Source organism: Anomalospiza imberbis, chromosome 1 (assembly GCF_031753505.1).
Source record: "Anomalospiza imberbis isolate Cuckoo-Finch-1a 21T00152 chromosome 1, ASM3175350v1, whole genome shotgun sequence".
NCBI classification, from domain to species: Eukaryota; Metazoa; Chordata; class Aves; order Passeriformes; family Viduidae; genus Anomalospiza; species Anomalospiza imberbis.
In genome coordinates, this window is record NC_089681.1 from 46,886,859 (window position 1) to 46,903,002 (window position 16,144).

The 16,144-nt window shown below is 41.9% G+C and overlaps 1 protein-coding gene and 1 long non-coding RNA gene across 6 annotated transcripts in view; both read left to right on the plus strand.

Moving 5' to 3' along the window:
* OSBPL1A (oxysterol binding protein like 1A) overlaps positions 1–12,012 on the plus strand; it is a 76,721-nt gene extending 64,709 nt beyond the window's left edge. For all 5 annotated transcript variants that reach the window (XM_068190571.1, XM_068190578.1, XM_068190590.1 and 2 more), the window contains 7 exons: positions 419–526; positions 619–708; positions 955–1,081; positions 4,369–4,485; positions 5,253–5,376; positions 7,069–7,159; positions 10,843–12,012. In XM_068190571.1, the coding sequence (XP_068046672.1) occupies positions 419–526; positions 619–708; positions 955–1,081; positions 4,369–4,485; positions 5,253–5,376; positions 7,069–7,159; positions 10,843–10,945 (760 nt within the window). In that variant the 3' untranslated portion in view covers positions 10,946–12,012. The remainder of the gene's footprint in view (positions 1–418; positions 527–618; positions 709–954; positions 1,082–4,368; positions 4,486–5,252; positions 5,377–7,068; positions 7,160–10,842) is intronic.
* Positions 7,167–9,610, plus strand: LOC137474242 (uncharacterized). Its single transcript, XR_010999254.1, has 2 exons — positions 7,167–8,802; positions 9,010–9,610. It is a non-coding gene; the product is annotated as an uncharacterized lncRNA (long non-coding RNA).
* Positions 12,013–16,144: the final 4,132 nt, after the last annotated feature.

The following is a 16,144-nucleotide window of genomic DNA, read 5'->3' on the forward strand; positions in this document are numbered from 1 at the left end:
AGGCTTAGGAACGGAGGTGTCCAATACCCACATCCCAAAGCCTGAGGGCAGATCACTTTGTGGGGAGAGGGGATGGGAAGATGAACTACCGTTGTTTCCCCATACATGCTGCATGCTGCTAATAGCACCAGTGGGGACCTGGGCCTGGATGTTCTCCAAGTGCCTGGACATCAGCTCTGCTAAAGCCAGCATGCCTGAGTCCGGTTGGCTTTCCTCATATCTTTCCATGCTAACAGTGACTGCACCAAAGTCACTGTTTTAAGGAACTGGTAAAATCAGTAGCAATAGGTTAATAAACTTCTTGGGTTTACTAACTTACTGCCATGCCCATTTCAAGACTTGGGATGATGACAGGTTATTGAAGAACAGACATCCTGTACACAGATACAGTATTTTAATTTTTATTCCCTTCCCTTAGGCACAACGAAGCCTATACATGGACAAATCCTACATGCTGTGTGCATAACATTATTGTGGGCAAACTTTGGATTGAGCAGTATGGAAACGTGGAAATAACTAACCATAAGTAAGTTAAAAGTTGTGAGCACTTTCACTTCTGGCAAGTTTGGAAAGGAAAAGCATTTGGAAGTAATTAGTGCTCTCTTGTTCTGCCTTTAGAACTGGTGAGAAATGCGTACTAAGCTTCAAGCCCTGCGGCCTCTTTGGGAAGGAGCTGCACAAAGTTGAAGGCTACATTCAGGACAAAAGGTAACAGCTAAATTCTAAATGGGAAACAAATGACTGCCCTTGGTTCTGAGGGGAGCTGTAGAGCTGAATGCCTCTGACAGAGTCTGTCAAGGGCACAAACCTGCAACAGCAGGGTTATGAATTCTGCAATACCAGTAATGGAGTTTTAAAGTTGCCCTCAAAAGTCCTTCTTTCACATATTTTTGTGAGAAATGGGGAAATAAATATGTTTAAGCTCCTTTTAAACTTAATTTCCTTTTTTGACAGCAAAAAGAAACTCTGTGCGTTGTATGGGAAGTGGACCGAGTGTTTGTACAGTGTTGACCCAGCTACATTCGAAGCTTACAAGAAAAATGACAAGAAAAATACAGAAGAGAAGAAAAGCACTAAACAGGTATTAACCATGTAAAGAGTTGGGATCTCAAAAGCATGATAAGACAGCTAAATATTTTTGTAGCATTTAAGAACATTACGATTTCCTTCACTTATCTTCTCTTTCCTGGTAGGATACAAAACAGATTGGACGAGTACCAAAATTAAGGGATAAAATGCTTTTTTTATCTCTTGAATTTGTATTCAAACTTCCCAAAACTTAGTGTGATCTAAATACTGTCTAGTTCATTATCTGCCTCTTCCTCCAGAGTTACATTGAGGAAATAACATATGCATTAGTTGGGCCATTTCTGATCATGTATGATAACATATTCTAGTGGGAGGATTTTGATTCTTAGAAGCAGAACAGATTAATTTCTGAATTTGACAGAAGATCATATTTTCCACCTTTTACAAGGATTTTTTATTGCTTTCTATTAAATTTTCATGACTGTAGAAATGCTGGCAATTTTTTTTTCTTCACAATTGATTTTTTTTCTCTTGTGAAAAAACCTCACTCATAATTGTTCCAAACTTCTGGTCAGCCATATGCTTTTTATTTAGGATGAATGGTGATGGTGACAACATACAACCTGGTGAAGAACAGTCACTTGGATAGTAGTTTAAAGGGATTGTTCCCTTTTGGTTACTGCAGCCAGTTTGGGTTTTTTTGGGTTTTTGTTTGTTTGTTTGTTTGTTTGTTTTGGTGTTGAAATGTTTTGAAGAAACTTATGAAGAAAAGAGATGGAGAACTCTGACAGCACTTGTGTCTGTGCAGGTTCAGATTGTTGCTGTATCTGAGCTTGCTCCAGTGCTTGTCATCAGGAGAGTGGTAAAGCACTGGGGATTGCTGCTTCTCTGGGAGTCTGACCTGGAGAACTCTAGGGAGAAGGAATAAAGAAAAACACACCCTGTGTCTTTGTTCAGCTGCCTGTTTGCATTTTCCAACAATGCTCAAGATGATCATTGCTTTTGGCTTTGAAATGCAGCATCCTGTTGCATAAAGCTCAAGGTCCAGTGTTGCTCTGACTCTAGGAAAATGCTTTTCCTACTTAATTAACAGAACTCTTTCTATGTAGAAAACTGAAGGCTTTGTATGAACTAGGCTAGGTATGAACCAGGTAGTCTGTGCTGAATATGTACTCCCACTGCCCCTTGTGTCTAAGGAATTGCTATAGTCTACGTTTTTGGGGCATTTAGGTGAGCCAAGTCTTGTGTAAAATGTCTGGATGTGGTTTGTCCCTCCATGGTAGTGAAGGATTCATTCAGGCATGAAAGTACATGGCTTTTTAAACTTCTCATTAGAATTTTCAGCTTTATGTAGTTGTTTTCCAGATATTACTTCTACTGCTTAGTGCTACATTGCTGCCAATCAAGAAATGCTTCTGCCTTCCTTGAGGGAACCTGCTCGGATGAGAGTCCTTTTGCAACTTGCTCCAGATTTTCCCCTCAATCCCTTTCATTTTTATAGGAATAAAACTTAGGGGAAAATAATTTTTCAGGGAACTAGACAAGCCTTCATGTATGCAAAGATGATATTTTACTAATGTCAGAAGAGTTATAGTAGACCCACAGTTAGACCAGGATGGTTCTGCTCTGAATGAACGGGAGTCTTTTTTTAATCATGACGAAGCATCTTGTGCAGAATTTTCAATGCAAATACATGGAAGAGAATATTGTAGGCAGAATATTGTAGCAACTGCCCTCACACATGCCTCATTTACAGACACCTCATTTATTGCTTTTGCAGGTCTTGCAGACCTTGCTTTTGCAGGTCTGTTAAACATCCTCACAGCAATATACTGAATACTTGAGTAGCACTGAGCATAAAATATGGATCATTGTGGCAAGAGCACATGAAAATCCACATTTTACCTATTCCTCTGTAATTCTTATGCTATCTTAAAGTCTTGCATCCAACAAGGCTGAAATTGCATTGTGTATTGTAACCTTTCTATAAAAGGCTTGGAGTTTGACAGTCTGATATTGAATTGTCTTTGTTTTGATACAAGGATAATTTTCTGCTGTGTTCTGCTTCAAATTCTCAATTTCTGAAGGATTGATCAGGATCATTTAAGGAACAGAATGACAGGTTGCCAGCACAGTTCAGGTACAGTCAACTAAAAGCCCTGTTTGTCTTCCTAAGAGCTGAGGAGCTGAACCTGGTCTGCACATTGTTCTGCTGACTGTTCATTATTAAAAGCATGGTGAAGGAAGGGCTCCTCAGTGAAGCAGAATCCTTACTATTACTTCTGATTTTCTTGGAAGTGCAACACGTGAAACATCTCAGAGGACAACTGAGTGCATGTTGGGTACTGGATGTTTGCATAATTATCTGATGCAACCATGGGAGAGCAAAGCTTATTAGCAGCAGGATAAAAGCTGCTGGCCTGTAGCCAAAGTATTTAAAGCATTAGTTGCCTTTAAGTTCGGCTTTAATCTCCAGTGATCTCTGAAACGTGCTGCTGTTTTTAGCTGTGATTGTGACACCAGGTTTTCTTGGGAGAGCCTTATTCATTGTCCAGCATGGCTTTAGTTCAATCTTCCAGCATCTGCTTCTGTGGTGGAATTAATGTCAGCAGCATCAGAGCCCAGCTGCTTTAAAGCTGCTTGTAAGACGGGAAATGGTTTCAGCCTAGTTCAGGTCATACCTACACTGTGATCACCAGTTTCTCTCCTGCCCCAGTAACCCTCTGTGGAGTTTTTTACTTTCTGGGAAAAACATTTCACAGTGTGACTACAGCTGCCTCAAGGTTGTATGTGTTACCCTTCATACCCTTTCCAGAAGCTGTAGCTAATTTAGGATATTAATTTCACATTTGCAGTTTGCCACTTCAGAGGTGCAGTGGTTAACACAAAGGAACAGAGCAGTAGAAAGGGCTTTTTGTTGTGTACAAACTGGGCAGCGTCTGCATTATGTGCTGGCATTTCTTTGTTGTGGAAGGATGAGGAATGTGGCTTCCATTCTTCACCTTTAATGATGCAGTAGTGAAGTTAAGTATCAGGCAAGAAAATGCTTGTACTTGAGGAAACAGGACATCTCTGAGGTGGAAAATTTGACATTTCTTAGCACTTGAACATCCAGCTTACATCTACAAAGATGTTGATGCAAGAAACTGTTGGTAGTGTTCCACTGGGAGTATGTGTACTATATTAATGCCTCAATCCTTGACAAGAAAAGTTTCTTTGCTGAAATTACGCACCTTTAGTCAAGGAAATAATTTTCTGTAAGTTCCAGTATTGGAATGATTGGGTGTAAATGGTTCATGACTTCAAAGAACCGCTCTTTTCTTTCTGTGCTGCCTTTAGGTGGGCAATACTGAGGAATCAGATGAGATGCCATTGCCTGACTCTGAGAGTGTGTATGTTATTCCTGGAAGTGTTTTGCTATGGAAGATAACTCCAAGACCTCCAAATTCAGCACAGGTCAGCTATGCTTCTCCTTATTGAAAGTGTGTGCTATCCTGTTACTCTGTATGGTTTACACAAAGCACATCCATTTGTTGTCTTTGTCATTAGCAAGTCTGGAGGCTAACAAGCCTCCCCACCACAACTGTAACTTTCTAATGTCGGGTTGGAAGGATAACTGCCACAGGGATCAATCTAGGATTCATGGAATTTCTCTGGAAAATGGGATGCTTCATGTAGATATTGGCATGGGGCCTTTCCCCACTTCTTCTGTCCACCATGTTTCCCTCACTGAGGCACCAGCCTTGTAAGAAAACACACTGAAGGGTTTTATAGAGGCCAGACATTTCCAAGGACAGACCTGCATGGCACAAGTTGGTGTGTGAAGGGCTGCAAAGCTGGAGAACCAGTAGGAAGAAAACAAGGGTATTATGTTCAATTGAGAAGACAAAGAATTGGTACAGAAAAGATGCCCCCACTGCATTAATCAAGGGGGAAATCTCTTTACAGAGATAGAGAAAATACCACTAGGACTGGAAAAAGAAGATAAGAGAGAAATAGTGCACTGAGTAATTGGATGCTGGCCTCCTTAAACAGAAACAGCAAGGATCACCTACACTGCCTGACAGTGCAGTTTTCCTGGTATCTTGAGCAATCCTATATTGACAGATTAAGTAATACAAAAGCACTTGGATGTTTGTTTTTAGACAGCAGTTTCCTTTTGTATTAACAGAGTAGCTAGAGGTGTTGTAAAATCACCTTTGTTCCTTGTCTTTGAATTTCAGATGTATAATTTTACAAGCTTTGCTATGGCTTTGAATGAGTTGGACAAAGAAATGGAGAGTGTCATTCCCAAAACTGACTGCCGGCTACGACCAGATATCAGAGCTATGGAAAATGGAGAAATAGGTAACTTCAGTTATGGGCAAAGGTGGTTTTATTTTTTTCTTAAACCTGAGGGACTGGAAAAAAAGTTCTTAGATGAACAGCTAGAGGAAGTAGCTCCCCATGCATTCCTCCATGATGCCAGGCAGTAACTCTTTAACACAACCTTCTGCAGGCTGTGTTGAGCTTCTGGTGTCACCCACCCATAGAGGGGATGGTTGGGATGGAGGTAATCTTCTTCAGTGATCTGTATCTGCTGCTGTGGTTTAGGCTGGTGACCAAAGCAGTGTGATAAACAATATCTGCAGAGTCTTAAGGAAATACTTGTGAACTTTTCAGTTTGTCTGTTTCCATCAGCCTGATGCAGAGGAAGTGTTTTGTTCTGCCAGTTCTGAGAATTGCAGTCAAAACTATTAAAGTGAAACTGCAATGCCAAAAAATCCACTTAATAAAAAATTATACTTCACTGGGAGTTGAACACTTCTGTCCTAGAATAGTGAATTAGAAATACATTATGAGAATTCCAGCGAATAGGAGTAGTGTGCTTTTAGACTAATTTTAAAGCAGGATGGTGAGCTTTGTAGACTAACAGTATTGGGGCTCTCATTTTCTCTGGCTTGCTAACTGATTGGGTTAAGTCATGAAACCCTGATTTGGTTTCAGCTGTATAAGAGGGCAAAAACTGTGAGACTTCTGGTAAGTAGTCTGAGATCTAGCAATAAAGACCAGTGTCATGGTGTAACACAGTGCAGTTGTGCAGTTTTGCTTCTTTTTGCTCAGAAGCTGATAACCATTTATTTGAGGCTTTTAAAACAGATCACTGAATTCCCACAACCACTCTCTCCTGCCTGTACAACTGTTATGTGGCCAAGATGATGGATATATTTGGTTCAGAGCATCCCCAGTAATTAATTTGTCTGTTTAAAGAGCAAAGAACTATACTGTTAGCAACAGACCATATTCCTTCATGATACACTAGCGTGAAGTTTGTAGCAGCTAGTAATACACAGTGGGTTAGTAGCTGAAAGGGAACGGCTGATAGAAATAGTTAGGAAAATCATTCTTGGAAAACTTGTGTATGAAATGCTTTTAGAGGATTCAGAAAAGTGGGATTGACTTTCATCTAATCTGCTTCTGAATCTGACTTACTCCTCAGACCTCCTGATCATCCTTTCTGGCAAAGAGAAGCAACTGCTCTGCTTGTTTGGGACGCTACATTAGTGTGTTACCAAAAAAAAAATGAAGGGATGCTGCAGAGAGACAATTCTTTGTGATTTGGAAATAAGCATTCCAAACCTCTGGTGGTGAGGATCTAGGTGCTAGTAGCAACTTAACCCACAGCTCTACAAAAAGCAGGTAGCCCGATTTCTGAAATAAAATAATCGTGTCTTCAGTTTCCCTACTGAAATAAATTCTACATATGCCACATCCCTTAGCTCACATTTGCTGTCATGTAGACACATTTCCAGGGTCCTCAGGCCATGGATTAATATATATTTCAGAGTCTTAGAGACTAGGATGCCACTGGCTGATCCTGTGCTGCAGCTGGCCTGGCTTTGCTCTTAGACCAAACCAGTAACCTTCAGTGTTCTGTAGAAGGCTTTTTAAATGGACATTTTTTACTACTGCCCGTTATTTATTTTCTGGGTCAGATGAAGTAATGTCCCTGTTTTATATATTATCCTTTAACATCTTCTGTATTTTTATTCCTTCAAGATCTGGCTAGTGAAGAAAAGAAAAGGCTAGAAGAAAAACAGAGGACCGCCCGCAAAAATCGTTCAAAGTCAGAGGAAGACTGGAAGACGAGGTTGGTGCCCTTGCCTCTGTGTGTGTGTAGTTACATAAAGGCTTTGAACATTCAAGTTAAGTGACAGTCTCCACTGGTGACATGCAGTGAGTGTTTTGTCAGCATGAAGAGCAGACAGCATCAGGTCTGCAGTGCCACTGTTGTGTTTGCAGACTTGGTCCCAGCAGGATGTAGCGCTTCCAGAGGGAAGCACCAGGCTTGCTCTCGGTTCCTTCCCTCACTGCTTGCACACCCATATGCAACTGTTGTCTTCTCTGAGCACTTCTTGGTTCTGACGTGACAAAGATGCTCCCTCTGATGGTTGCTTTTAAGGACTGTTGTTGCTGGTTAATTTATAATTGCCTCAAATTATAAAGAGGAAATGCTCCCTCCTTGTGAGCTTGCCTATGACTTCTCAGCCCCATGGCTCTGTGCTGACAATGCTGTGCTCTCAAAGTTTATCACCCAGTTATCCAAGACCCTGGCTTCTTATGGAAGGGACCCCTAACTACAGAAGAGGAGCTAAGGAAAAAGTTAGCATACAAAGGACCTGCCAGGATGTGTTAGGGATTTTTTGGGGGTTTTCTTTAAACTATGAGGAGTTGGCTGGGAGTTCTTACACACAAGCTGAGAAGAAACTGTGAAAACCTGATCAGATGAATCTAGTTTGACCAGACAAAGTCTGTTTAAAAGCATAGTAGTGACTTGGCATTCTCTTCTCAGAAAAAACAACAGTAGGGCTAAATTTTAAGTAAGCAAGGTTCCTCTCTTCTCTATTATTAATAGAGTCAAACACTTGGGATTAAATATCTTTAAAATGTTTGTAAAAATAAATTATGTTTTTCCTTTTTTTTTTTTTAATGAAGTCACCCATCATCCCAAAATCCCAGGTTTGGACATGTCTGCCTTTGTCTTTTTCCTGTGCCTGCTCTCCTGAAGTGTTTGGGTTTGTTTGCATAGAGACTGATGGAGAATAACATCTTTGTAAAGCTTCTACGTGCTGGACAGCCTTGCACCTTTTGCTTCCTTTCCTGAATTCAGATTGTTTCTAGCTCTCACCAGGTGTTTTCAAACCTGGGATAGTTACACAGTATTCTTCCAGGTGCCTGAAGTAGCTTAAATATAGCCCTAAGCACCTGAGGCTGGAAATTGGGAATTCCCATGGAGCTGTGGTTTTTGGGTTATATAATTAGCACAGATGCCATTCACAAGGTTCTGCAACTGCTGTTGTGCAGATTGTGTAGACCTGTTCAGCACGCATCTGGGATATCCTTTAAGAACTCTTTACTTTCCAGGATGTTTCTAAAGCTTTGGCAGAAAATGCCTGGTGTCTGATCTCTTTAGTAGGAATTCCAGATGTGGCTGCCTATAAAGGATGAATGTTAAGTTTAGGGAGAGTTGTGCTATGGGGGGAAAAATGCATTCTGTGAAGAACTGTCCTCCCTGTTCCCAGGTCATCTGTAGGTCTTACTCTGCAGTGCATTATGAGCTCAGATCTAAACTACTACAATTCCCTTGCCACAGAAAAACAGGTTTTTTGCTTTGTCTAGTATAATTTCTCCTTCCTAAGACAATTCTCCAAAATGCCCAGTGATTTTTTAAAAATATATAATTTTATTATTCTGAATCCACTTTAGAAGTGGGGTCTTGGTGTTTCTCAAGACGTGATTAATGTTGAACACTTAATATTTTAGATGCTGACCAGTAATCTTAAGTCTTGAGTAAAAATATTTAATTCAGTTCTGAAATACAGCAGTGGTCAGTTAATTTTGATGCAGTCTGTCCCATCTTCCCCATATCACTGACAGGTTTAGGTCTTACATGTCTCTCAGACTTAGTTCTTCCCACTGCCTTTCCCCTTCCTATTGAAGTAGGCGGACACTGGAGGAGGGGCACTCTGTCCTGACCTGTACAAGTGTTGAGGACACGCTAATGAGTTGTGGGGTGGTAGAATTTCTTAATCTGAGAGGTGAGGTCACTGTACTTACAGCTCTGTCTCACAGCAAATGTTTGGCTTTAGCTGTGGAATGAGCTGCTGTCACCAGTGAACTGCACACCTAAGCTGATCCATACACCGCTTATTTGGGAATAGCTGACTCCTCCTGTGGGAGGTGAAGCAGGAGTGAGCTGTGTACAGTACCAGGGGTGAATGACTTCTGTTGACTTCCATTAACCTAACCAGCGCAGCAGGAGTGTTCACCTGTTCAGTTACTCCTAGGAAGGCAGCACAAGGCATTTCTTCCAGCACAGCTCTCTCAAGTCCTTTGAGCCAAGCAAGACTTGCCTGTTAGCTGCCCTGCTTTACAACATAACCCTGCAGTACTGGTGGCCTTTAGGCTTTTGCCTTTTAAAGAGTTCAAGTCATATTTGGTTCAAATGTGCTTTTTCTCTTCTGAAATATTATGGTGCTGGAGAAGGGAGGAGCAGAGTTAAACAGGCTGCCTTACACACAGATCATTTACTTGAGTGAGTGTGGTCACTACAGTGAGTTACACAAAGAAACAACTGGCTTCTGCAGTCAGTGAGGAGGTGAAAGGAAGCTGTGGAGCACATTACCACAGAAACAGCTGGCTTGTGCTATAAATGTGGCTTGGCAAAATACAGAAGGAAGTTAAAATACTTGAGGTTCAGTACTGTGCGCTGTTGAGGCACAAGATTAAGTAACTGGGCCAAACAGAAAGTGGCATTCATTGTGTGCTACATGGTGCCTCCAGATTAAGCAGGAGGAGAAAAGAAAGGAAAGAAAGCAGGTGCTCAACATCAGTGTTTCTATTAATAACAAGCTTAATAAAAGCTTGCAAGTATTTCCATGCAGATGGAATCAGCTTTCTGGGCCTTCAGATTGAGTCTCCTGCTGCCAACAGTGTAACACAACATAGTTAACTTGTAATAATCCAGAACTCTTCCTGCAGCCTGTGGGTGATGTTTCATCCTCACTGAGGGTAGCTGGCACACTTGTTCCAAGTTACCTGCTGGTCAAACCAAAGGGAAGGAAGCAAATGCACAGGCAGTAGAAACAAGGACATATCACCTGTGAAGAATAGAGAGATGAGTTATTTAGGGATGGGGTAAGGAAGGCCAAGGCGAAGCTGGAACTTGGCAAATCATGCAAAAAACAAAACAAAACAAAAACCACAAAAAAAAAAAAAAAAGAAAAAGAAAGAAAAAACAACACAAAGGGCTTCTAAAGATATGTTAACCAGAAAAGAAAGGTCAAAGAAGGTGATGGTTTTTATGGTGCTTTATAACTCCGGTCACTCTACAATTCTGTAATGAAGTGCATTGCAAAACAAGGCTTTGAAAAACAAGGGGTAGTCTAGATCCCAGGATATTTGTTTTCAGGACTGCAGTGCTTGTGGTGTTTACATGTCTTGCGAAAACTATTACTGCTTGTGCATGCCAGAATGGTTTTTCAAAACTGCTTTGAAATAAAGCTGTATCTGTCCCTTTTCATGCAGTAATCTTGGCAGCTTCAAATGGCAAAAATCTGCTGTCAGTAATTCCATCTCAGAGATGCAAATGGGGAAATATAGTCACAGAAGATGACTTTAAACTCACTTACAAATTTAAAACCAAGAGGACTCCTGCAACAATTATTTTGTGTTGTGTATTTTATATCATCTGTTGAAGATGCAGCAAAGCAGTTCTGAACTTGTACAAGTGAGTCTTAATAGCTTACTAACATGCTGTGTGTTTCCTTGCAGATGGTTCCATCAAGGCCCAAATCCCCACACTGGTACACAGGACTGGCTTTACTCTGGCAACTACTGGGACAGAAACTACTTTAACTTGCCTGATATTTATTAAAATGCAGTAAGGAGCCTCCGACTGATACAAATAAGTCTTAATCTGTTTTAATGTTTTCCCGTGTTCTACTTATCTCCTGAAAATACTGACTTGTTATCAAACAGAATATTAAGCATCTCTGCAATAAATCTGGTGGTACATGATCTGCAGTCCTAAAGGTAGGGGAATAACTTTTCTGGCTGATGGTGGGTCCTGCATGGACAAAGTTGCTGTGGTTTCAAGCTGCCCTGAGTTACACCTATATTAGGTTGTGGTGTATGAGGAATAGAACACCTTCAGCTGTTCTGTGAATACTTTATTTTGTAGATAACATTGGCACAAGTAAAACTGGTTTTATTTATTGTGACATGGGAGTGTTTAAAAAGCACACAAAGTAATTGCAATATTCTGCTCTTAAATAAAGAAAAGGGTGTCACTTCTGTAAAGATGTAATTTTTCATAAAGTGACTTTTCTTTTACTAAAGTAATTCCCTTGAAGCCTGAGCTCTGCTCAGGAGATTCCAGAAGTGTTCCCATCTCTGGAGCAGTAATGCAGTTGTTTAAGCTGGTAATATTACTCAGAGGTTATTTATTCAATGTTTTGTGCAGTGTGTTTTGAATTTTGCTCTCCTGTTTTGCTACCAACCTTATGATTTAAGGAATTAAGAGCCATTTAAATATCTACAGATTTGATTTGAACTGCACACTAGTAACAGGTTTTAAAAGAATCTGTTTCATGCACTAGAAGTTCCGGTGCCCAGCACCACTGCAAGAACCTAATCAGTCCAGGAATGACCTGGTGGAACATGGCAGGGGGACAGGACTGTGTCTGTACTGTGCAAACTCCCTGCGAGGAAGTCTTGTGCATTTCAAAGTTAGTACAGCACCTCAGTGAGGCCTCCTGTGCACACAGCTGCTTTACCCCTTTTCAGTGGGGTGCATTCAATCTTAGTCTGTTTATACTGAACTGTGTACAGAGCTTCTAGAGGGCAAGCTGCTCTTTGTACAGTATTTTAACTGCTGTCTGGAGGTTAGTGTTAATTGAATAATTTAATTGCTACTAAATAAAGGCTTCGAAACTTCTTGCATCTAGTCTAAAGTGAGTTGTGTTCAACAGTGCTGACCCCTTCTGAGGAAGCCTCATCCAAAACCTGCTGCAGTGAGGACAAGGTAGTAATGTTTCTCTGTGCTCCAGGGACCTCTCTTCTCCTTAAGCAAGGAAGAGTCTCTTTCTAGGGGGTGGGGAGGGCTGGGGAACCGAGAGCTTCCTGCAGCTTGAAACTGTTAATAAGGCAATGAGAAGCTTGCTATTTTTATTCTAGGCACTTCTCGCATTACTCAGGTCCTGATGCTGAGACATATTTGCATAGATAAGGGAAAGCTTTTTCCTTGGCAGCCTTTCCTGTGAGGGGCCAGCTCTCACAGTGACCTGTAGATGCAGGAGTTTAATACCTCTTCTATCTGTAGGAAGCCTCTACTCTGGCCAGACCTTCTTGAAATCTGTCTTGATGGCTATGCAGCTTCCAGGTGTGAGTCCGAGTTCTGCAGAAGCAGCCTGGCTGTTGGGCCAGTGCAGCTCACACAGAACTGAACGCTGAGTGCCAAGGAAAGCAAAACATTTAGTTCCTGCCTGCCCCCATGACTACACCATGTCAGCATTGTGAAAGGCTGGGTGGCTCCTCACTGGAACAGCTCCAGATGTGGCAGTGAGCACAGTTCACACAAAGCTAACATTGGGGATGTTCAACATGGGAATGCAGTTCTAATTGCTGGTGCTTTATTTTGAGCATTTGCTTAACATAATTTGATTTATTGCAATGTAAACTCCATCCATCCGTTTCCTGAAGTGCAACCAGCTTACTTCTCTACCAGTTTAAAAATTAACATGAACTCAGTAGGCAAGTGTGGAAGAACTGCTTTAGGTGCTGCCTGAATGCACTCCGTGGAGAGGGTATTTTGCCCCACTCTGAATATTACACAAATGCTAAAAGTTCATGCTACAGGCAAAATTATGCTTATGAGGTTAAAAATGTGGTTCTTTCAAACTAAAATCAGAGCAGGACTTACAAACAATAACAAGCAGAGGTAGGTAGTGTGGGTGTGTTATATAGGACAACTAGTTTAACTAATCATCTCTATTTTATTTTGAAAAGGGATAAATTAATTTTCTAGTAGTAAAACCCAAACAGTAGCAAGTTCCTATGTAGGAAGCAAGCATTGTTCTTCAGTACCCTGCTCTGTCCGTGGGGTCTGATGTAATGGTAAGCTGTCCTTGCAGTAACTTTCTGCAGGAGCACTTACTATTGTGTGCTACTGCCAGCTGTTCTTTGCAGACATCACATCAGCCAGAGGGATGGCAACTGGGAAAACACTGGCTGTGCATGGCTTAGCTGCACATTCAGCTGCAGAATTAGAACCAGGGCTTGCTGATTTCTCATCAGGGAATGTAGTGGATCTCCTCCTTGCACCAGCATCTGGCTGTCCAAACATGGCATGGGTAGAAACAGGTTTATAGTCCTTTGTGTTTTGAACATCAGAGCTCACTAGAACAAAAAGTGGAGAACTTCCCAACTTCATTTTTCTTGCATCACATAATTTGGACCAGGTGTTTGTGACAGCTGACCATACTGTTAATCTTTTCCCCTGGAAAAGCTGAGCATTGGCCAGGAATAAGGACCCCCATCTCCAGCAGGACAAAGGCTTCATGGTAATTTTTACCTTGTCTCAACTAAGTTAGAAAACAGAAAGTGCATACATTAGAGTGTGGCGGATGTCCCAGGCAACTGAGGCTAAAAAGACAGAAACAATTGTTGGAATCAGGAGCAGTTAGTTCCAGTCATATTGTAAATCTTTATGTATTAAACAAACACATCTAGACCTAGGGAAAGCAAGCATGATACAGAAGGGATCTGGGACAGAAACACCATTTTTTTATGTGGGTGACAAACACCTGCAACCTAGAAAATAAAATGTAAAAATAAAATGTTGTCAGAGCAGAGGCTATTTTGTCTGGTATTTCTGAAACTGAACTTTGACAAACTTGCCTAAAAGTTTAGTTTTTTTACAAAAAGCCACTGTTAATCTAGAAATCTACCTAAGCGCAACCCTCGTTTACAAAAGGCTCTGCTGTTCCAGGGAGAGGGGGGGCAGGACAGCTCTGCACTGGAGGATTTCTCCAGCTGGGCAAGGGCTGAGCCGGACACATGCCACCACAGGGAAGAGATGCTGGTGAACCTCACCTAGAAAGATGGGCACCAGTTCTCCTGCTCTTTGTGGAAGGATGGCTGCAGAAACTCATCGAGTCCATCCACCACAGGCAACCACCACCATTTTTTTTCTACGTGGAAAAACTTAGGTCACTGCTGGAATAAATGATCTTTTAGTCAAGGAGAATCAAAACTAGGGCTCCAACTAGTCACCTTTCCTTAGCCACAAGGCACATGGATTACATTTGAGGTCCCTAACACCTGCTTCAGAAAATATAGGTTTTGAGCAAGATCATTTGGCATCCATGGACACTTTCCCATCATTCTTACCTGCCTCTTTGCCTTCAGGGGTACAGAGTCCTGGCCAGAGCCACATTTCTTGGACCAAATGGCAGTGAAATCTAACACAAGCAATGGGGCCAGGCAGACAGTGTTAGTTCAGTAGTTTCTCAGAAGTCACCTCTAACCCTGCATTGCGCTGACAAGAGGTGATCCTACATTTATTTACCACTAAGCTGTAGAGCTGGAAGCTGAAGTGGGAAGATGACATGAATGCCCAAACTTTCTTACCAGACAAGACAAACTCGCTCAGTTTAATTCCAGTTGTGCTGTAGATTGTTTTCTCAGGAAGCCAAATAAACCATCATCAGATGGACCTAAGGTTGTAATACTTGAGGCCCGGCCTGCATTTAGTGGCTGCTTCATCTTTAACAGATAATTTGTTAGGTCTACAAAGGGAATTACTTTGAAAACTGCTCTATAAAAGATGGAACCTCTACATCCATAATCAGTTCATCATCCCAACACAATGTTACAACCTCACTGGTTGAGGTAACCTTGGTTTCGCTGCAGAAAGGTTCACCCTGTAATGGATCTTCAGGAGCAGGTGACAGTAGAGGAGAAAGGTGATCATTCTCTGTAAAACCAGCACAGTAGCAGAGGAGAAGGCAAGTCTTTCACTTCATCGCCACAGCTCAGCACTGAGCTGCTTTCTGAATGACATCAGAAATTATGAGAGACATTATTTGAAGCATTAGAGCTAAGTCCTCTCTGAAAAAACATTATTTTGCCTGCCAGCCCAAAGCCAAGTCAGGCCCATTTATAACCTGTCACTACTGAGCAATGCCACAGAAAGGAATGACTGCCCTTGCAGCTGTGCAATCCAATTAGCTCCCTACTGGTGCATTCAGTTAGCTCTCACCCACAGTGCCAAATCCTATACTGGCAGTGTGGGTGGGAGACTCCAGAGGAAACCTTGCTCCCAGCCCAGGTGCTGTGAGTGCCACTGCCCAAGTGCCTCCTGGATGGTTGGACAGAGAGGTTTCCGTAACACAGGCATTCAGATGACAACTTCTCAGTTATGCAGGCACTCTCTCATCATATTTGAAAAGTCACGGCAGTCAGGCAAAGGCCTCAGTGACTGGAGAAAATGGAGTATCACATCTGTTTTTAAAAAAGGTGATGAGGACTGGAGGAGCTACCAACCAGTCAGCCTTACCTCTGTGCCTGGTAAGATCACGGTACAGATCATCCTGAAAGATACATCAAAACATAAGGAAGACAGGTCGTTAAAGACAGCCAATATGAGCTGCAGCTTTGCCAAGGGCACAGTACCAGACTGATCTAGTGGCCTTGGCTGATGGAGTGACTGCATTAGTGGACAAGGGGATGAGCTACGGATGTCATCTACCTGGACTTCTGGAAGGTCTTTAGCAGTCCCTCCCAGCATTGGAGATATATGGGTTTGATGGATAAGGAAGTTGCTAGAAGGGTGGAAACAAACCAGCATTCAGTGGACCCTCAAGGGTCTTTACTGAAACCAAAACTATCGGTAACAAGTCTTCTACAGACTCCTATACTGTCTCTTCAATTGACAGCAAGATCAAGTTTGCACATGACACCAAGCTGAGTGTGGTGCAGTTGATCTACCAGAAGGAAGAGATGCCATCCAAAGGGACCTGAACAGGCTTGAGGACTGAGCCCAAACAAGCTTCAGGAAGTTCAGCCAAGGCCA